We start from the raw sequence: 21,506 nt of genomic DNA on the forward strand, positions 1-21,506 counted from the left end.
ACCTCACTACGGTAAAAAATGCTTCCAAGCGGAGCCATGTGAAAGCAGACTGGAACGGAGGGAAGGCCCGATACCAGGTTTAACCAGCGTTAATCTAATTAGAAGCACCCTGTAGCATGATAGAAGATCATAGAAACTGCACTCGCTCACTTGTTAAATGTTACAATAACAACGGACCAAAACCGAGCAGTGGGAGTAAAAATAACTTTTTTAATTGACTGAAAGGATAGGAATCAATACAGATAAACTCTAAGCAGCGAAAGGCATGACTATGATATCATAATCACGATAGCATTAAGATGTGGACATTCAAACCGGAGTTAATTTAGCTAAACTTGGAATAAAATTAATAACCATGATGTTATGGGCAGAAAAGAGCAAAAATCCGCTCTGCAAATGATGCACTGTGAAATTGTAAAAAAAATAACTGGAGAAGAAGTTTACTGCAGCAAAGACTCTCATTGTGCTGAACAGGGAGCTTGAAAAACAAAACTCTGCAATATGAAATGGGGGGGGGGGGGGGGGCTGGGTGTTCGAAATATTATATTATCTCTGCGAGACATTTATTATTCCAGATAATAAATTATACATTAAAAAAAATTATTGTTCTTTTTTTATAAAGCTACTTTTACTGTTTCCCATTTAAACAACTGGATATTTTAGCAGAACGTTCCACCTTTTTCTATGGTACTACAGCAGGACCGCTCCTGGGAGCCAAGCAGACAGACTTCAGCGTTACTTCCGTCCCCTTAACCACCACACTCTCGGCAACCCAACAAAGTACGCGCCGAGCACCTCGATTAACAAGGTGACATAAATCAGTGCAACTCCCAGACAAAAACCCCTATTCGACCTCCAGTGCTTTGACTCCACACCCTCATTTCACTACTCCTGAGGTCCACACAGGTCAGTGGGACTCATCTGAAAAGAGCACAGGACCACCCGTAGAAATCGGCCGCACCACACAGTCTTCTGAGCTTCTGCGTTGTGCGCAATCTGACTCAGCCCAAGTGCTTCTGCATTTCTGCAGCAGGAAAACGTCATTCTTGGTTTTGCATTCCTTAAATGGCCCAATTCAGCCATTATTAAAATGTTGTCATTGGGCGATTAATCTACACAAGATATACGGTTATAAATTAGCATCCTTAATTGCTTTCTTATCTAAAGATATGCTCTTTTGTGCTTGCTGACACTTTTATTTCCCATTATATGAAAAACAAGAAACATATTACAGTTACATGACTTATGGGCTTGTTTTGACATCCAGTAATTGTTTCCCTGCATACAATTATATCCATGGTAATTCTGAATGATGATCCCCAGATATCCCAATTTGGACAGTAATGTGCACAATATGATCTCCTGCTAGAAGTTGTACCGGTAAAGACTCCTGTTACGTTTAAACCGGGGGTCATTAGTTGCATTTTATGGTTATTTGTATGCTCTCCTGCCTGCGCTGAAAGAACTACGAGTCCCATGATCCCCAGCCGGCTTTTAGGGGTCTGAGATTACAGGCCCCATGACAGGGAAGATAAAATGTGAAGTGGACTGTGGGAGATTTTTACTGAGTTAATTAAAACGGTAGCGAGTGTGATGTATCAACGCAGTTTCCTGAGACAGGGTCGTATAGCAGGGAATGCCTCACACACACACACAAATAAATACCAAGTGAAAGCGAGAATAACTGCATCACAGCACAGACCAACAAGGAGGGCACCAATGTCTATTTCTAAACGAATGCGTTTAAACACGTGTGTCAAAGTGTTTCTGCACTGGACAGAACACATGTATGAACTCGGCGATGCTCTGCGGTTTGCAGCAGGATAAGGTCAGACGATACAAAGCCCGAGACAAGACCAAGAACTTTAAAACACTAATTTAACATTGAGATTCACGTATGGCCAATAATAAGAATAATAAGAAAAACATACCGTATAAATACGGGCACAGTCCTGGACAGTAATGCAAGAACGGCTACAAAGTCCTCCAGTCGAAAATCCTACATGCAACAAAACGACACAGGAATGCAATTCATTTGTATCGCGTATCTGAATAATTTATTATCATTTGATACAAAAAAAATACATACAGCAAAAGAGCAAATGCCATACAAAGTAGCTCTTGCACTACGCTGCTTTTGAGCAAAGAGTTGCAGCGCTTGGCACGCGGAAGGAGCAGAGCATCGTGAGAAGGGCGACTCCGCAGCAACATCGGCATAACGCTGTAGTGCGGCTCTGGGAGCGTCGGGGAGTCACGGGCGCACGTGTGGCACTCAGCAGCGGCCCCTTAGTGAACAAGTGTTTATGGGCTCACAGGACCGCCGTTCTCGGCTTGTCAGCATCTCGGTGTCCCAGGACTCCACATCTCTCTGTACCTGTCAGCGTCAGACACCCTGGGACTGAGCTCTGAAAACCACCAACAAACCGGGCTGCTGCTGTCTGGAGATCCCGCTGGGCCGAAAAGCGATATTCCCCCTAGGGAACGGTGCGCTGTGTCCGTTGCTGACACTTTGTTGCTTTCTTTCTTGCGTCGTTTGCTTTTGATTTTGTCTCTCTTTCCTGCCACCGTGACCAACTGCTCCCGCTTAGAGTGGCCCACGATGCAGTGGGCCTCGACAGCAGCTGTTTTTTTTTCAAAAAGAGCGACTGCACAACACGGAGTAGCGGCACCCCCTACTGGAACAGAGGGCCCACATCGGTGGGGCCCTCAGTTGTGCTCGTCCCTCGTGCTCCGACCCGTCTTGCTCAGCACCGAGTTGAGCTCCTGCAGCAGGCTTGTGGGCAAGTGGGCCTCGCGCTCCAGCATGCATTTCCTGGGCTGGCTCAGGTTCCAAGGGACCGCGCTCTTGGGCTCTCGAAGGGACGGCTCCCCCGAAACGTGCCGGCCGGCGGCACTCGCTGGCGGATCTCTCTGCCGTAAGCAGTCGGCCACAAGAGCTGCTCTTTGATGAAAAGGTCGACTGACGCTGCTCTCTCCTGCCTCCTGAGGTTCTCCGGCTGGCGCCGTTACCTTTGTCGAAGAGGGAAACGATAGAACTCTATTGTGAGAGAAGAGTCAACTGGACTGTGGTAAACACTGCAGGAACAAAATGTCCTTCATGCTGCAAACATTTCACAGGTTAGCTGGACATGCGGAACCCATCAAAAGCGCACCTGGGCACCACAAACAGCACTTATGTGGGACAAACTGGCTGGGAGAGTGAAAGCAAAGAAACCCACAGAGCGTACTCAAACTTTTGACTGGCACTGTAGAGAGGGGTATATTCATGCTAGATGGGATTTTTTTTTTTTTTTACAAGGAGCACCATGTACAGGTAATATGGAAAAAAATTCCGTTCCTTCTCTGTACGCAAAGTGTCTCACTGTCATCACACATGTTGTGTACTGGATGTGAGTTAAAGGAAGAGAAGATCAGTCAGAACCTCTTTGCCGTTTTTTGTTTTGCCCCTTTGTGCACCGCTCTGGGCCGCCGACGTAGCGCCACCTCTGGTAGTTTGGTGAACTGCAAACAGGTGGTGGACTCTGCCCACCGGCCACGCCTCCCCGCCGTGCTGCAACCGCAAAGGCACAACTGTGAATACAAATGATGCTGAGACGGGCAGCTGTAAATGTGGAGACGCACACTTCTGCAAAGTGAAGCGCTGCTCATAGCTCGGCAGGCAATGACTCGACAACCAAAAGGGACCGAGGCCCAGATGGACGGCGAGCAGCAATTATCCCATCGCTGCCTGGCTCATCCATAAGTCATTGGCTCTTTTAAAGTGATGGAGAAATGAACTGAAGTGAGAAGATGGAGACAAAGATCCTCAACTCAAAATGACGGTCTAAATCAGCCAGTTGGAGCACAAATGCATAATTCCCGTTTAGTTCCCATTAATTTTCATGATGGCTTCTTAGATTTTAGGTACGTTTGAGACTGTCCCAGTATTTATAGGACTGTATGAATACACATATATAGATATTCCCGTGGTGGAACATGGACGTAGTTAGTGACGGCATGTCACAGGGCACTCACAACACTCCATTTAAAACTGTGACAACTTGTCCTTTTCCCGTTTTCTCAGTGACCTCTGAACCCTGACGGTTTGCTACAACGCTCATTTAATCCGGCGCGGGAACCGCTTGCTGCGCAGGCTGCCCCAGACCCGTCGCTATGGAAACCGCACCACCGAGAAGGCCTGTTAATGGGGGGGGTGGGCGGGAGGGAGCGGTGGGGGGGGGGCACACTGATTTTTCCCAAAACGGAGGGCTTAAGAAAATCCAGCATCTCGCCATCTCGCTTTCCCGCAAATCCCGAGGGGGGCGCCGACGATACTATGGTTCCGAGAGTTGTGAGGACAACGCCGTTCAGTTGGCTTTGCTCAATTCCTTGTTTTTCCTCCGCCAACGGTCCTTCGCACTGGACACTGTCCAACCATCATTCGCCTTTTAAAGGTTTTTTTTTTTTCTTTTAAAGCACCAACCCAAACGCTAACACCTAACAAAGAAAAGATTTAAGAGAAAAACTCACAAAGGTCATTTTGATTCATATGTGTCTCACCTCTTGTTAAGCAGGTCAATAAGCTGTAGTGAATGCGGTCGATGTCACCTGCTGTATCCGCAACGCTCGCGTACTCAACGGAGTTTGCCGGAAGCAACAAGCCGGCCTGTCAGTCCAGGGGGACTGATGTAGTTCCGGAAATGCAGCGCGAGTCCCGAGGCACACGCCAAAGACACACACCCGTTTCATAGCGCAAAAAACGCAGAAATAACCAGCAATAAAAGATCTCCTCTCGACAATATGTAACGTGGCAGGGAAACACACCATTAATCAGTATATTTAATGTAAAAGTTTCTAGTGGAACAAAACACGTCTGTACTATTTAAACGATACGGAGACAGAGTGGCGAAGAAAAAGCCAAGTGTCTGAAAACATCTGTAGGTTTTCTCCTTGCATTTGCTTTAACTTGCATTATTTATATTTGCCTTGTAAGCTCCTGACAGTAATAGCACTTAACTAGAGCCCCAGGATGTGGAAGTCAACGGTCCTGCCGGAGCCGTCTTGACCCTGATTTAGCGAACAGAGACCGCTCCGGTAATGAGATTTATGTTTTTGCAGAACGGCCACGAATGCTTTCAAACCGATTTACTCATTTTCGTTCTAGAGGTTTCTTGGAAAAGCAGAAATCCATTCGCTCGGAAATATCCCGAGCCTTGTTTGCACAAACTCGTTCAGCCTCAGTGCAAGGAGCACACGTATCGTGTCTGGATGCTTCAGCAAGACCAAGGGGACAAGATGACAAAACTCTTCCCCTCAGAAAAAACCACAACTCTATCATTGCATTCATGGAATTCATTCCAGATCCAAATTAATCTCAACTGTTCTTCTCTTACCGAAGCCGAGGTTTAAGCCGTTACTGCAAATTTGTTAATGATCAATGTTCCTGCTTAAATTTGAACCTTTTTTTTGTTTGTTTGTTTTTTAAAAAAATTTCAGAGCTCTGTGCATTTCAGGGTTTATTTCTCTACACTTCTGATTATCTTCACCCGGAACGAGGAGCCATGAGCCATCATGAGCGAGCAGCACTGAACTGCCGACGGTCAGGAGCTATTTCCTGCATTTTGACGATATTCGAAGTAACGGTACCTGGGCCACACAAGGGCCTCTGACCTTTCGAGTCAATTTTTTTTAATTACCACCACTCGGAGGATTTCCGTCAGCCATTTCACAGCCCTCTCCTGGTCCTCGCAGCAGAAGTACCTGCAACAGTGGAAATAGAAGGAAAGTTAATTATTTTGAAGTGGTTCCCATCGCTAGCGGCTCCTGCCGGGGCAGCGTGCTCCGGACCCCCCGGTCACACGGCCCTGGCTGGCTGCCCTTTCATCAGTGAAATTAAAACGAGATGGTGCGTCTCGGAAAGATGTGCTTTGCACGTGTCGGCAAATCCCCGCTGCAAAGGAAAGGAGGTGGGGAGCGGGGGGTTGGAAGGAGCCAATATCCATCACACAGAGCTCAGTGTCTTTCAGGATCCTTAAATGTCCAACATTCAAATTCGTCAAGAGAAACTGCATGTTGATGAAAAACAAGTTTAAACTTTGAGAAACAGAACACTTTCAGGTGAGGTTATTTTTTACTTGCAAACAATTTGGATTTCCATAAGTAAATTAAGTCAAATTCAAAGTCAACATCCATAGATTCTTCTGGTTCCTCACCATTTTTGATCAATCTGTCTATATTGCCTTTAGCACACACCATTACGCTCTTAAATGAATATGATCAATAAAAGCAGGACAAGGGGGGAGGGGAAGATGCTATTAGAAGAGACAGAAAGGATACAGCTATTGTATAGCGAGGTAAATTGGAATAGTAGATATTTTACTGAAAGAAGTATTTTTAATCCATATATGTACACTGTAGAGTTGGAAAGGAAATACCAAATGTACCAAATGTCATTTTTAATTCTTACTGCATACACGTGTTCATCGATGTTTACCGATGACTTTCATATTAGGCATTCAACTGAGCACTTGAAGCTCTTATGTACAGTGAGCGGCGAACAGCCGGTGAAAGTCAACTCAAGAGGTCAACACTGTGCCGACCTAAAAGACCATCAAAAACCATAAATCTGTTTCTGAAACCTTTCTTAAACCATAAACCTTTCTCAGGACCTGATTAACACGAATGCCAAAGCGAGAGCTATACAGAGAGCTGTAAAGGAACCGTTAAAGAATCCCATGGGAAAGATTTCATTTATGATGTAAGAAACAATTTATTCATTGAGCTGATGCTTTTCCCCAAAGCAACTAACAATGTTAAGCCACTGGCAGTTCATGCAGCTGGTCACCTTAACTGAGGAAATTTAGGGTAAAGTATCTTACTCAAGGGTACCATAGCTGGAGGTGGGATTTAAACCTGCAGTCTTCTGGTTTGAAAGAAAGGGCTCTAACGACTACCCTAGTAGCCGTCCCTGATTTTCCTCCACATACAATATCGTTTTTTTTTTTGTTGTTAAACGGGCATAAAAAAAGTTTTGATGACATTTACTGTTTGTGTTTTTGTCATCTGCCACAGAACAAAAGTCAAATCCATTAGTGGTAACAGAATGTGTATGTAAAAATACTTACCACTGTTGTTTCTCTCTGTAAACCGTAAACCCCCAACTATTAAACAAAGAAAATAAAGAAGAGCATTAACTCATGAGCACAGTATAAATATTCCATAGGACAGGTGTTCATTCCCTTTTGAACAGTGGTGATGAAGGCAAGGTGGTGCTGTTCTTCCAAACAGTCGCTCCCACATGCCTTAGCAGGGAACAATGCGTAAATCCCACTTCTGCCTCTTTGAGGAAGTAAAGTTGTTCTCTAGTGCCGTCTGGGCACTCTGTTAGAGAGCGGAACGCGAGAGCGAACTCCCACACAGGTTGCAAACACTGCCGAACGCCCGAGGACTCGCTAACGAGCTAAAGTGGCTAATCGCAAAGCGGCGTGATCTCGACGAGAGCGGTCGCTGGCTGGAGGGACCACGGGACGTCGATGCGCGAAGGAACAGCAGCATCCACCCTTGCTTATTTACATATTATTGCTTTTATTATAACGAATGTTTTCTTAACTGACACTTCAATTCGCAGCAAGTTTTACGTTTTAACCCATGAATCAGCTGGGAATTGTACTGAATTTTACCGATTTACGTAATTTCGTGAAAGTAGTGGTAGCAGGAAAGGCAGTGAAGTTACAAGCCCACAAGTTCATGTCCTCAGCAGCTGTACTATCTGATGACACGGATTTCATTGTGCAGCCGAGTACTGCCAGTCTGTAGGTTACATGTATGGTATTTAGGTTGTTACTGCTGGGGAGGGGCTCTCGGGCTGTGGGACAGAGGGAGCGCACTGACTCACAGTGTAGTACAATCATCAGCCAACAATGGTAGGCAACACAGAGCAGCGGTCAAGGTTTTTATTCTTTATTCATGAGCTTTTTAGTGGAAGCTCTTAGTCACAACAAAATTACACGGCGTACATGTTTTATCGTGTTTCAAACTGGCATTTTCAGGAGCTAAATACCTGAGCTACCTGCCACTTGATCTTTCTGAAGAACCAAAATGACGGGTTTGGGTTTCTCGGATGATCACGAGACCTGAGCTGTTACAGTGCTTGTACTCTGTTAGCTACCCAGGTGCATTTACTAATCGCAGAGATCTCAGTCCCTTCCTTCAGTCTGACAGCTGCCTTCCAGCTCAATTCTCGCTTAGAGTCCAAAAGCAGAGCCCCATTAGATGATGATGATGTGTGTCTTGCTGCCCCTAAGTTACACACCGTGTGTTCCAGAAAATTCCAGTAACTTTTTTTTAATGTGTGTTACATATTGTCATTATGGCTGTAAGTAATACAACCCCGCGTTACTATGAGTTTGGGCGGGAAAATTGGTTTATTGTGAACAGTTGAATTATGGGTAAAATGGAATTGTGTTTAACCGTTCTGGGGTTTTATGGGGAATGTAAGACGATGAGTGTGTTTGTAAGGGGGAAAGGGAGGAAAGTCTGAGGGGTGCTAAGCAGGCTGGGAAGTCTGGCTTGAGGAAAAGGGCTCCTCGGATCGAGAGCATTATTTCCTTATGTGGCGGTGTTCTAATAAACGTTCGCGATGAACGCCGTCCGTGTGTCCTTCTTCACCCCATCTGAATCCAGAGCGCGACGGTTTGAACTAGTAAGCAAAGCCTTGAAACACTGTAAAGACTACAGCAGTCTTTAAACGGCGTTTTCATTCTGATTTGTATCCAAGTCGCTGCCATGAGGCCTATCATAGGTGCTCTCTAGTACAGCAGTAAAGCAAATTAGATCAAACCTTCGCTCGCCAACCCCACCAACACACAAACATGCGTGCACACACATCTTCTCTTCTGCTCTCAGAAGATTTCAGTCACATTTTCCCAGCTTCTCGCTGACATGACAAACAAAAGCAGGATTATGAGAAGTGTTAATTAAATAAAAAGAAACACAAATTCTATTCTCATTCTGCTGACAAAAAAAAAAAAAAAAAAAAAGTCGTTAAAAAGCACCTTGACTGACTTGATCCGAGAATTAAAATGATCCAGCGTTATTGAAATGCTAAGAGTTTTATTTTCCCCCCTCTGGTTTCTATGGAAAGCCGATAATTTATATTTGTTACAGTGCAACTGCATTTAATCAATCTAATTATAGTGAAAAATAACCATGAGCTTGGTTTGATTTTAAAGTCATGGTGCGACTAGAAAACTTCAAAAAGATGAGAGCAGTTTGCATCTTTGGGAAGAGGAGCGAGAACAATTAGAACAGCGAGAGAAAATCAACAAGGACAGCCGCTAATGCGAAAATAATGAGCCTTTCTCCCAGTATATATATATATATATATATAATTCTCTCAGTATTACATATATAAACATTGCGTATATTTTCATCCAAGCAAAATCTCATCCTACCAAATGAGCTCACGCTGTATCACGACTGAGGACGTGGCAATAAATGAAGACTCGTACCAAACACAATGTGCACCACTAATGTAGTTTACCTTGTGGGTGGCTTCATCCTCTTCCTCAGGCCGAGGTAACACTTTGCCGAGCGCAGAGGAACCTCCCTCTCTGGTTTAGTGTTCTGGAAGGAAGCTCTTTGTGTTACACACAGAGGCATGATTGTGCCCCCCACCCCATAACACCCCAAACAGTCTGAATCTGTATACATGCTGCACGTCTTCATAACAGGCATCATGTGCCAGGAGTCCTTGAAAACAGAGTATCCGCCTAGAGAAAGGAGATTTAAGGAGGATTTTACTATATAATACAGTGTTTCATTGTGTGACGGTGAAGAGCAGTGCGAATCTACCTTCACACAGAAACCCACTCATGGCAGCCAATTTGTTATGTACAGGCAGGCTCTTTACATAATAAATACAGTTTTTTTTTTTTTTTTTTTTTTTTTTGGGGGGGGGGGGTGTATGCAGTTTTGAGATCCATTCCCATCACACCACAAATAATGAGTAAACATTATTTCATTAAATCTGCCTACAGAAAATCCCGAAAAAGTACATTAAATATTACTTAAACATATATTTCCATGCTTCTGCAGTAATGGCACAGTAAAATGTGGAGAAGGGAGAGCAGAGAACGCTGAACACCACCGGTGAATAACAAATTCCGTTACATTATTTCTGAATTACAAATTCCGTTACTGTATTACATTACAGTAAGGAGACGTGAAACACTTTGTTTTTGTTCCAGAACCCCAAAAGATTTGCTTATACAGCAAAACCCAAATTGTTCTGTTGCATACAAGTGCTGCATCTGGTCTGAATCCGCCTGCAAACCAAAATGTTTCTTGTGCCATTGAATGCGATCAGATTGACCGGGTCTGCAGCGCTTGTCACTGTGCAGCATCAACAGGACCAGGACAGAAGGCAGTTTCCAGTGGGTCTCAACCGCGGACTCGAAAATATTTAGATATACAGGTGGCCCCCGACTTACGATGGGGTTACTTTCCGATAAACCCATCGTAAGTCGAAAATATCGTAAGTCGGAAATGCATTTAACACACCTAACCTACCGAACATCGTAGCCCAGCACACGTGTCTCCTCTACAGTAACTGCCCTCCTCTTCTTCTTCCCACCAGTAGCAGGAGACACAGATGGGCGTTTCTGTGACATTATAGATGCACAAAACACAACTGAGATACAGGGGGGTATCTGTATAACGACTGCATGACACACTGGGAGATGTGGGTCGCTGTCGCTTGCCCAGCATCGCAAGAGAGTATCGTACCGCATATCGCTTGTCCGGGGGGGGAATCAAAATTTGGACTATGGTCTCTACTGAATGTCTATTGCCAGCTCACCATCGTAAAGTCGAAAAATCGTAAGTCGAACTATCGTAAATCAAGGAGCATCTGTAATAACACACACACACACACACACATTTTCTGAACCGCTTGTCCCATATGGGGTCACGGGGAACCGGAGCCTACCCGGCAACACAGGGCGTAGGGCCGGAGGGGGAGAGGACACACCCAGGACGGGACGCCAGGCCGTCGCAAGGCACCCCAAGCGGGACTCGAACCCTAGACCCACCAGAGAGGAGGACTGTGGTCCAACCCACTGCGCCACCGCACCCCCCGGCGCTCATCTGTAATAAATATATGTAAATTTTTCCTTCCTGTGGTAAAAACATTCTACATTTCTAGCCTACTCCTACCATCTCTACACTGTACCACCTAAATAAAATAGTAACATAAACAAACAAATATCTCGTATTAAAAATCTCACCTCTTCCAACGACATTCCACTTGTCTGTTTTTTTTTTTTTTATCATCACACTGATTTTCATTTCTGATGCTCTTACTACAGTAGCTGGACTGCTCTAAAAGTTGCCTTTTCCTTGTGGTACTTTGGTTGTTTTTGCGCTCTTTAATGCATTGTTAGCGCCGTTCTGCTGGTTAGAGATGCGACGCTTCCCGTTCCGTTTTGGCTCTGGCTAGGAGAGCCTGCAAAATGAGCTCAGCGAAGAACTTCAAGAATATCAATTAAATTTCCACGGCGCTGCCGATTTCCACCTTTATCGCTCGATAATTTGGGCGCATTCCGACACACTCGGATATCATGCTAATTAAGAATAAAACAGCCTTCATTCTAAGGGCCTTTTTTTTTCGGGCGCACAAATTATTAGCACGTCTTCACACTGCGCGTACAAACTGGCTCTCGAGCAGAACGGAGTGTTTGGATGAGTCCCGGGGGGGAGCGGCGTCGATGTAGAAGCGTTACATCCATCGTAGGAATCTCACGCCGCAATAAGTCACAGGCATGAGGGTGGTAATTAAGAAAGTTATCACTTCACTTTCGGCTCAAATTCCATTCGGCGCCAGACGCCGCGGTTCGAGTCTCGTGTAGAAAAGTGTATGAAGTGAGCAGTAACACAACTGACACACACACCTGAGTTTAATGAGAACACTGTCACCTATGGTTTTCCAAGCAGCAAGGCTTTTGCAAACAAATGGAAATGTGTGCGGCTCGGGGGGGGGGGGGGGGGGGGGCAGATTCCGAAGGCAGGATCCCAGGGGTAGGAAGACAGGATCCTCATCCGCTCGCTGTTATAATGAAGCAACTAAATGTGGCCTCCCATGAAAAGAATGCTGCTGATGGCAGCCAAAGTCACAGGGGTCACGGGGGGTCACCGTAGCAGACAGTACAGGGAGGGTGATGGAACATGTTTCATTTAAAATATTCAATTATTAAAAACATAATAATCATTATTTTTTAGCTGACACGTTCCTCCAGAGTGACTTACAGTGTCAGGCTACATACAATTACTTACCTATTTATACAGCAGACCAATTTACCGGAGCAGTATGGGTAAGTACCTTGCTCAAGGGTACCGCAGCCATAGGTGGGATTTGAACCTGCACCCTTTGGGTCTAAAGAAAAGCAGCTCTAACCGCTACACGACCACTTGGTATTTCACTAGAGCAGTTCAGGGTTAGCACTTTGCTCAGGTGCACTACAGCAGGAGCAGGGATTCAAACCCAGGTCCTTCAAACTGCAAGGTATTCAAACTAGTACACCACCCGCTGCACCCCCCGCAGGGCTGACTCAATCACACCTGTATGACCTGGAGGGATACGCTGAAGTGCGGTGGTGCCGCTTTCCTTACTGCTGTGATTGTGCAAAGAATTGAAAAAGACTGAGCCGCATGTAGACGTCTCCTTATGGCACCGTTTTTGAGTTTTGAATTTCCCCGACTTCATATGGGTTTCAGTTACATGGTCTGAGGCTGGGTTTCACTTTGGGTTTCTGCCTTTCACTGGCCAGATCTCGCAAGAGACGAAATATGAAACGAAAGGGGAGGTGGGAGAACTCACTTTCACATCTTTGTACAGGAGCAGCTTCTCGTCTCGGAGAACAACGTATCTGTCCTGGAACTTGTTTCCCGAGAGCAGTTTGGAGGATCCATCCTTGAATTTGAAGTGTTCCCCCTTCCCAAAGTCCGTCGAGCTTTCTGTAAAACCACAAACACAACGAGTCGCCCGTAAACATCCATGTTGCCCGGGAAGACTTGTGACAGGTCTGATGTGACCACGCAGAGTGCGGCGACAGTCACAGCCGATTAGCAACGCAGCGGTTCGCATGAGGTCACACCGTTTTGGACTCAAACACAGAAGAGTGAGGAGCACGTCTATGAGACACATGCATCCTTTCAGGTTCGCAGCGCTCACACACACGCTCTACAGAATGTCGACAGTGGCGTGTCAGGAAGGCCTGCGGGTCCAGATGTGCGGTCGCATCTCTTGGTCCTTCCAGCAATATCCAACTAAACATAAATAATCTCAGCGCTGCAACTCCGGCTTGGGTTCCATCAGACTGCATCAGGGTTTCCCAGGGTCCATTAGAACAGCTGCACCTTTCCATGCAAATGGTAGTGTAGTGGTTACAACTGCTGCCTTTAAACCTAAAGGTTGCATGTTTGAATCCCCCCTTCAGCTGTAGGATCTTTGAACAAGGTACTTACCCTAAATTGCTCCAGGAAAGTTACCCAGCTGTATAACTGGATAAATAACTTCAAGTAGCTTAGGAACAAAGTGTCAGATAAATGTAATGTGGAACTTGCACAAATTCCATTATTTTCCACAACAATCCCAGCACAGGACCGTGGATGAAGTCACACCTTCAGCTACATGTCCTTGTCCCTTGTGTCACCTGGATGTTGACCAGCATGTTACTGATGGGCAGTTTTGTCAGACAGCCTTAGAGATTCCCTCGGTGCAAATCGCTTCCTTGTCTGTGTGTGTGTGTATGCGATTAGAGTCAGTGGTCCTACCCGACGCACACATCACCCACCCGCCCCCCCCCCCCCCTTCCCGTTAAGAAACAATTTGGAATGTATAGGAAAGGAATTACGGTGCGTTTGTGACTTGTACCTGCGACACGCAAAACGCCCCACCCAGCTTGTCAAACCGGCACTTAGGGCCGGTGGCAGGGATGGGATGCAGAGGGAACGGGGGAGGGGGGGCACTGCGGTAATGAACACGCGGGCAGACGAACAGGCGAAGGCGATTGCATTCTTGGCAGCTCGGGGGCTGATGTGGTGTTGGTGGGGGGAGGGGGCCCTGACAGCCAAATCACTCTGATTTACCTGCACTGCCCTCCCCTTCATGCCCGGCGCCTCTAGTGGATGAGACGTAATGAATGGGGCAATAATAGGAGTGGGTGGGCGCTGTGATTGATTGGGAAGATGCTCACAAAGACAAGTCGGGATGGGGGGAGGAGGACGGGAGCGAGGCTTACACCTAACTCCAGAAAAACCTGAAAGCCTACAGAACGCCCACACACACAAGCACACAAGCGCGCGCGCACACACACACACACACACACACACACACACACACACACACACTGATTACAGCTGCAGCCTGAGCAAATGGGCTTCATCTGAGCCCCAACGAGAAGAAACGCAGAGAATAAACAAGAGCAGGAATATGTTCACCACCACCCCCCACGTCCCCCCGACGCCCTCGATGTACAAAAGAGACAACACACACATAAACACAATTACCATCCAACAGGTGAACCTTAACATTTCTTTTGACGAATGCATTAATGTCGGACTTTGTGCCTTTATATAAGACGCTAATTCTGGTCCCTGAGACACACTTTGAAAGACACACTTTCTGCACATTCCCATAATTCCTCTGGACCGGTAATGCAGGGTAAATCTAACCTGACAGTGTCTGCAGGCTCCCTGTTTCCCCGCCGTGTGACACACCTTGTTGGGAATTGGCTGCTTTGGCTCCGGAAAACTTCTTAACCACCAAGAAGGCAGAGCTGGGGTCCTCCAGAGTGCTCCATTCCAGCACCTGTTCCAGAACCTTCTCTTTGGGATACAGCGGGCGCTCTGCCAAGGACATACATCAATATACATATGAAAATGTAGGATGAGGTGAAGAGGAAAGTCAAACATTGCATGTACTGTATGTATCCTACCTTATAGTATAGTATAGAGTATAGTATTTCAAGGAAACATAATCATTTGATCCCGAGCGAAACAGTTTACATTATAGTGAAATCTGTGAGACAATTCACTGTAATTACCTAAACAACAATCTGGAATTTTCATTATAAGAAAAAAAAAATCCATTAAAGCAAGTTGTTTTTTCCTTCATTTTTATAATTATGCAGTTCAGACTTGCAATTATCCTCTGCAAATCTGAACATGATTAGAAAACACAGTCATGTGCAAAATAGACCTATTATCTGCCTATAATTTGCAGAGAGGGTACCGTGGTATATGCTATTAGCACAATGGCTCTTACTGATGCTGTGTACATCACTAACCCCCCCCGAAAAAAAAATAAAAATAAAGTAGAACAATAACAAATTATAAACCCCTGTGTGCATCACTCTTGACAAGAGTTTCATCTTTTTGGGGAAAACAGATTTACTTCTGTCAAAGGAATTAATTACTTGTTCCACTCAAAATATTTGTTTTCTCATAAAAATATGTTTCACGAAAATTGCCTCTCACAACCTTAATTGCCCCACTCTTCCCTCTATTACCATAATATGGTACAGTATTGCAGTAAAATGGTCCTCAAAGACAAGTTAAAACATGTTTTCATCAATTTGAAAAAACAAAAAACATGCTGCCTCATATTCTCTCGTATGTGGGAGTCTGTTGTTTCTGCTACACGAGAAGTGTGAATATTTTAGGGACACAATTTTGCTTCCAAATAAAACTTCAGTTTAAAGTTACCAGTTTAAACCCCAGGAGGAGCCCTGCTGTTGTACCCTTGAGAAAAGAACTAAATCTGAACTGCTGTAATACATTCCCAATGCTGTTAAGTACGACTGCAATAATAATAACATTATTATTATTATTATTATACTAAAATGCCCTGCACCCTGTACGTACTGCAGTAAAATTTACAAAGATAAACATCTGTCTTGTTCTTGATGTATAAATGCGTAAATGTGTAATTTTGTTAATATTTAAATATGTTCTCGTTGTCAATATGAGGCAGCACAGCGTCTATGAAGGACCAAAAGGTGGCCAGATCAGAACCCAAGAAAGGGGCAGCAGTTGTGCTTTTAACTGGGATCTTTAACTGGAACTGTCTGTAAATACCCTATTACGCAGTTCGCTTATGATATAAGTGAGCCAAATGCAAATCAATAAAAATAAATAAAAGTAACAATGGCCTGCCAAAACTTGAGATTTCATTTGCATTAATATCATTTGTTCACTGTGAGCTAATGGGCATCTCAGAGAGGACAGGCATGTTCATTAAGCATATTAGAATACTAATGGAAATGGAAAACACTAATGCAGAACTACATTATCCGTTTGAGTATAAATACACCGAGGGCGACTGCAGAACTAACAGCATTTTTTAATACTGGATGCGTACGTTTATAAGTGTATTTATGGCAATCAGGGGGAAAGTAATTTTCATATTTAAGAAAAAGCATCCAGTGAAATCAAATGATGAATTTACTTGACTCACTCTGGCAAAAGATCAAGTTATGAATGAGATTGATAAACTAGTGTCCTCTTGCAAAAGAACCCCCTACCCCACCCCCCATTTATGCAGCGGTCACATGGTACCCAGCTCTCCATTCTCGATGACCTCGAACGTGGCCCATGGGCCCACTGCTCCACGAAACACCACGTTCTTCATGTTGAGGACCGTGTCGGCCAGCTCATCCGACCGCATGGTGGGCGACACCTGGCAGGCAGACAGGGGTGGAATTCAACACTTTTGTCAGTCGCCCCAGTCGAACAGAAAGCTCCACCGATGCGACAGCGATAGACGGTGGGTCCAACTGAGCAAACGCATGGGTATCTTGTAGAGCTTTACCCTACCGGCTCTGCCCTGTTTACTAATAACACTGAAGAAACACCGGTACTCATACAATTCACAAACCATTTCTTTGATTAGCCTCTAATTTATTTTGCACAGTTACTCCATCTAGTCTGTCTCTCACACACACACACACACACACACACACACACACACACACACACACACACACTCCCCCACCGATCAATGATATGCACACCCACACACAAACATACATCTTTTTATACCTCACAGAAGCAAACAACCAGGCAAACACACACATCCAGTGACACCCACACAAGAAAACAAACCAAACACACACACACCACACACACCACACACACACTACCTTGATTAAGCAGCAGCTCTCCGGCTCTTTCTTCTCCAGATAGACTTCGAAGATGAGGTCTCCAGCCTGGGAGAACTATGAAGATCACAGCAGAATCAGTGGCCAACATCCCGGGTCGGACACCACGTGGCCCAACCTCATTTCCCTGTGCGATAGGATGCCTCCCCCACCTCCACCTCCACCTCCACCCCCACCCCCCATTCTTGGTGTCGAAGCAAAGACCCCAACGGATTCCTCACAATTTCTGCTCTCCTTCACGTATGAGTCCGTTACCCTGCAGGCCCTTCAGCATCACACTCAAATCAGGTTTTATTAAGTAAGTTTAACAGCGTATGCAAACAGCACACAGAGCTCTGCACAAAATCGGCGGCAAGGCCAGCTGGTATCAGCCTCAATTATTCATTTATGCGCGAGAATCCAGCCCTCCGTTTGCCAGTGGGAAATACACATTTGGGCATCTGCAGTTACTGACATGGTGCGCCCTGGTGTACAGAACGTTAGGCACGGCAATTCAAATCTCCCGAGCCTTTTTTGGGTTTGACAGCTACAGAAATTGGACATCCAGGGGCTACTGAGACGGCCGAGAAGAACCGAAATCCACCCAGCAAGCAGACCTCTGAGGGTGGTGAGCGTTAACATTGAAAAGGGTCTTTAAAACACGTTATTTGAGGGAGCGCTATGTATGCAGCACAGTTTTTGAGTTGAATTTCGCCACTTTGAAGGGCTTCATGGAAGATCATAGGCCAGTGCTAGTTTGAGCAGAACTTCACACCAACCCTGACATCAGTAACCTGGAGAAAAATCTCAGTCACTCTGCCATAACATCTCCGAAAGGCTAATTCCCTTCATAACTGAGACAACCAGTAATATTAACCAATAATGCAAGTCATTTCCAGTTTTTTCACACTAACATGCATCTCTTGGTGGAATTCAGTTCGAATACTTTGTATTCATAGATTCTGACTTACATCTTGCTGAGCATCCTGCACCGTGGGACTCCATGTTAGACGCCTCAGCATGGGGCAAGAAAAGTAACTAATCATTCCAGTCATTATCAAATTGTGCTAGGAAATTATCAGCATCGGAACACACTGATGACGACACAAAAGCGGCACAATATGTGCTGAAAGAATTGGCGGGGGAAATATTTTTAAAAATCAGGCTTAGTATTCAACACCAAATTATAACGTGGAAACTTCACCAGATTCCTGTATTTGTGCAGATTGCAGCCCTTAAACAAAGAGCAATCAGGCTCTATTCAGAGTCCCTCAAACATTTGGAAGATGAGAGAGAGGGAGGGAGGGACTTTGGAGGAATGCAGTCTGGATCGAGCGGACTTGACCCCCAAGGCGTCCGTCCTGCTGTGCCAATTGATCTGAACAAGATACGGGGGGGACTAGAGAGATGACCAGCTCAGCGTCACTGGGGATTGAGGAGCACTGATGCACATGGAGGAGTGGCGTGCGAACAGGCCAGCTGGGTCTTGGATGGTCATCAAGAGCTCGAGTCCTTTCGGAAAAGGGCCGAGTGGCAGCCGGGCACACGCAAGACCATGGAACTGGACCCAACTGTGAGGCGCCTTGTCCCATCGAAACGGCCCACCGGGAACATTTCTGAGAAGCTTTAGCCTGAGCGAAGGGGCGGCTGCATTTCAGACAATGTTAAACTCATCCGGATGTTTAAAACTCACCAAAAAACCATTAAAATAAATAAAAAGGGAAAAAGAAAGAAGAGGATGAAAGAAAACTGTCAATCACAAAGATGCCCACGGAGGAGCAGTGAAGGGGAGAGCTTCCTGCTGGCGACAATTACACAGCAGAACAGGCAGAAGAATCCCAGTTCTGATGGTCACCTCGCTCTCCCTGTCCTTAAGAAGTGGGCTAAAAGAAGCGGCGCTGACACTGCGGGAGAAGGTGGGCAGGCGCCGCTCAGCTGGACGTGCCTGTGATTGCGCGCGAAAGGGCTCTAAGAGGCTCGAGAGGCGCTACGCAGGAGCTCGTCCAAAAGGGGGCCGGCGAAAGCTGTGATCATGAAACCATGGAGATCCCAGCACCTGTGCGAGAAGAACTGCTATTTGTGGGCTCCCTGAAAGCTCAGGGGCCATTTCACAAAGGAGTACCATGAGTAAGCGACGCTCAACGAACGCCATGGGTGTGCGGAGCACCTCTCTAAAACGTAGGGGTGGGGTGGGGTGGCTGCTCACATTAATATCTGGCATTTTTTAAAGTTTCCTCCAATGGAAAAATCAACCTTTAACTTCCACGTCAACTCAAAAGGTAATCTGTAGAGGTTACCTCTTCGAGGAGTTAATACATTTACTTGTTTAGCTGATGCTTTTCTCCAAAGCAACAACATTAAGGTGCTTACAATTATTTACCCATTTATACAGCTGGATAGTTGGTATTACATCAATTTCAGGGTACTACTAGAGTACCTTGCTGAAGGGCACTATAGTCAGCAAGTGGGAATCAAACCGACAAATGTTTGGATCCAAAGGCAGCAGCTCCAACCACTACACTCCCAGCTGTCCCCCTGTGCTCCAGCTTCTTAGAAGGTGCTCATATGTTCAAATAGAGCATGACCACAGCTGTGATAAATCATGACCTTTTGACCTCAATGCCTTAGCTCTGTATATATGGACATTTTGCAGTCCAATGGACTGTCAGTACCTGTATATCCATATGTGTAACCTGTGCTGTCAAAAAATTAATTAAATAAGTAGCATTTGTAATCTATATATATATTATATATATATATATATATATATTTTTTTTTTCCCCCCCCCCAAAAACAAATATGTATATATTCTTTCATTAAGGCACTGGCTCTAAAACATATGTATGTGTTCATTGTTTTGACAAAAGCAGGTGACTACACTGTCAAACAAAGATAGCTGGTAGTGTGGTGGTTAGAGTTGCTCCCTTCAGACCTCAAGGTCATAGGTTCAATCCCTACCTCCAGCGGTAGTACTCTTGAGCAAGGTACTTACCCTCAAATTGCTGTTGCAAAAAAAAAAAAAATTACTCAGCTGTATAAATGGGTAAATAATTAGAGCCTTAATGTTGTGAAGTCACTTTGGAGAAAAGCATCAGATAATGAGTAAATCTTTGTTCTGTACTATTCAATTTATTCACCAACTCTGAATACCCTTCAGAAAAAGGGGGGATAGCGAGAGAGAAAGAGAACTTTCTAAACTTCAGCAACAGAATGTGTGGAAGATTAATTTGTTTTCCAGCTATCTGAACAAATTGTTTCTTGCAGCGATGGCACCCAAGCATAAAGAAGTAGCCATAAAGGTTAACAGTCGCGGGACCTCTCCTGCAGCAGCCTCGCTCTCCCTCTGCTTCCGCCCACACACACACTAACACATTTCACACACAGCCCTGACCTGCGAGGGCTTCCAAAATAGCCCCCCCTCCCCCCCGGCCCCGTGCTCGCAGGTAAGAGCAAGGACGACCGGTTACACATTCATTTCCCGGTGGAGAGGCTCTACTGGCGCCGTTTCAGCCCCATTATACAGAGATCAGGAAATGGTGATTTAAAAAGCGTCCACCTTCCGCTCTCGTTCTGCATTTCAGTTCCACGCAGAAGTGCCGACGCTGCTCTTCACTTTCTAAAGGGTGGCTGAGACAGGTAAAGAGGGAGGCTGGACATCTGCCGGAACCTCCATGGTCCAGCGGAAACGGGTCATTTACCATAGTGTCCTTCCATCTGGTGATGAAGCTGTTCTCCATGTCCATTTGTTTAACCTGGTCTGCCTTCACCTGGGGTCACAGCAACCAAAACAGACACAAAGGCACGTTACGCATTCATGCCTGAGCTCCATGTGTCACAGGGCAAAGCTGTATTCAACATACTGAAAAATCAAGGCTTCAACAAGCTGGTCCAGATGCAGTGGCGTCACTGGGGGGGGGGGGGGGGCATTGCGGAGCGCACCGAGTGACACCATCAGAGGGGGTGACAGCAAAATGACTCTATATCAAATTTGTGTGCAGTGTTTCAGCAGAAATGTATTATTTTATATCAAATATTGCTGTCTGTAGTTATAAGAACAAAACATTTTTTGTAACGAAGCCCAGTTTACATGTATCAGTATTCCTACAAGGACAAAACTCTGTACTCTCTTCCAATGCACTTTGGTCAGAGCTCTCATTATTACCCAATTACAATTACAATCACATGGTTTTGTCTCCACACGCTCTTGTTTCCATCGTTGCTGCTGTTCTTATAGTCACTGATTTTGTCTCATTTTCTATTTTTTTTTTTTTACCTGCAATATTGTGGTCATTAGTATTTGTGAACCTATATCACTAACGTTAAAATAAACAT

General features: G+C 45.3%; 1 protein-coding gene across 4 annotated transcripts in view; it reads right to left on the bottom strand.

The window, feature by feature from the left end:
* Positions 1–2,047: 2,047 nt before the first annotated feature.
* The window catches only part of arap2 (ArfGAP with RhoGAP domain, ankyrin repeat and PH domain 2), an 88,990-nt gene continuing 69,531 nt past the window's right edge, over positions 2,048–21,506 (bottom strand). For 2 of the 4 annotated variants that reach the window (XM_018735410.2, XM_029256067.1), the window contains 10 exons: positions 20,873–20,941; positions 17,178–17,252; positions 16,594–16,714; positions 14,755–14,883; positions 12,854–12,990; positions 9,521–9,603; positions 7,104–7,139; positions 5,676–5,739; positions 3,422–3,550; positions 2,048–3,009 (listed from right to left, as the gene is read on the bottom strand). In XM_018735410.2, coding sequence (XP_018590926.2) covers positions 2,707–3,009; positions 3,422–3,550; positions 5,676–5,739; positions 7,104–7,139; positions 9,521–9,603; positions 12,854–12,990; positions 14,755–14,883; positions 16,594–16,714; positions 17,178–17,252; positions 20,873–20,941 — 1,146 coding nt within the window. In that variant the 3' untranslated portion in view covers positions 2,048–2,706. Of the gene's footprint in view, positions 3,010–3,421; positions 3,551–5,675; positions 5,740–7,103; positions 7,140–9,520; positions 9,604–12,853; positions 12,991–14,754; positions 14,884–16,593; positions 16,715–17,177; positions 17,253–20,872; positions 20,942–21,506 lie in introns of those variants that run through there. The other 2 variants (XM_018735411.2, XM_029256066.1) reach the window with 2 other exon arrangements.

Source organism: Scleropages formosus, chromosome 11, assembly GCF_900964775.1.
Source record: "Scleropages formosus chromosome 11, fSclFor1.1, whole genome shotgun sequence".
Classification (NCBI taxonomy): Eukaryota; Metazoa; Chordata; class Actinopteri; order Osteoglossiformes; family Osteoglossidae; genus Scleropages; species Scleropages formosus.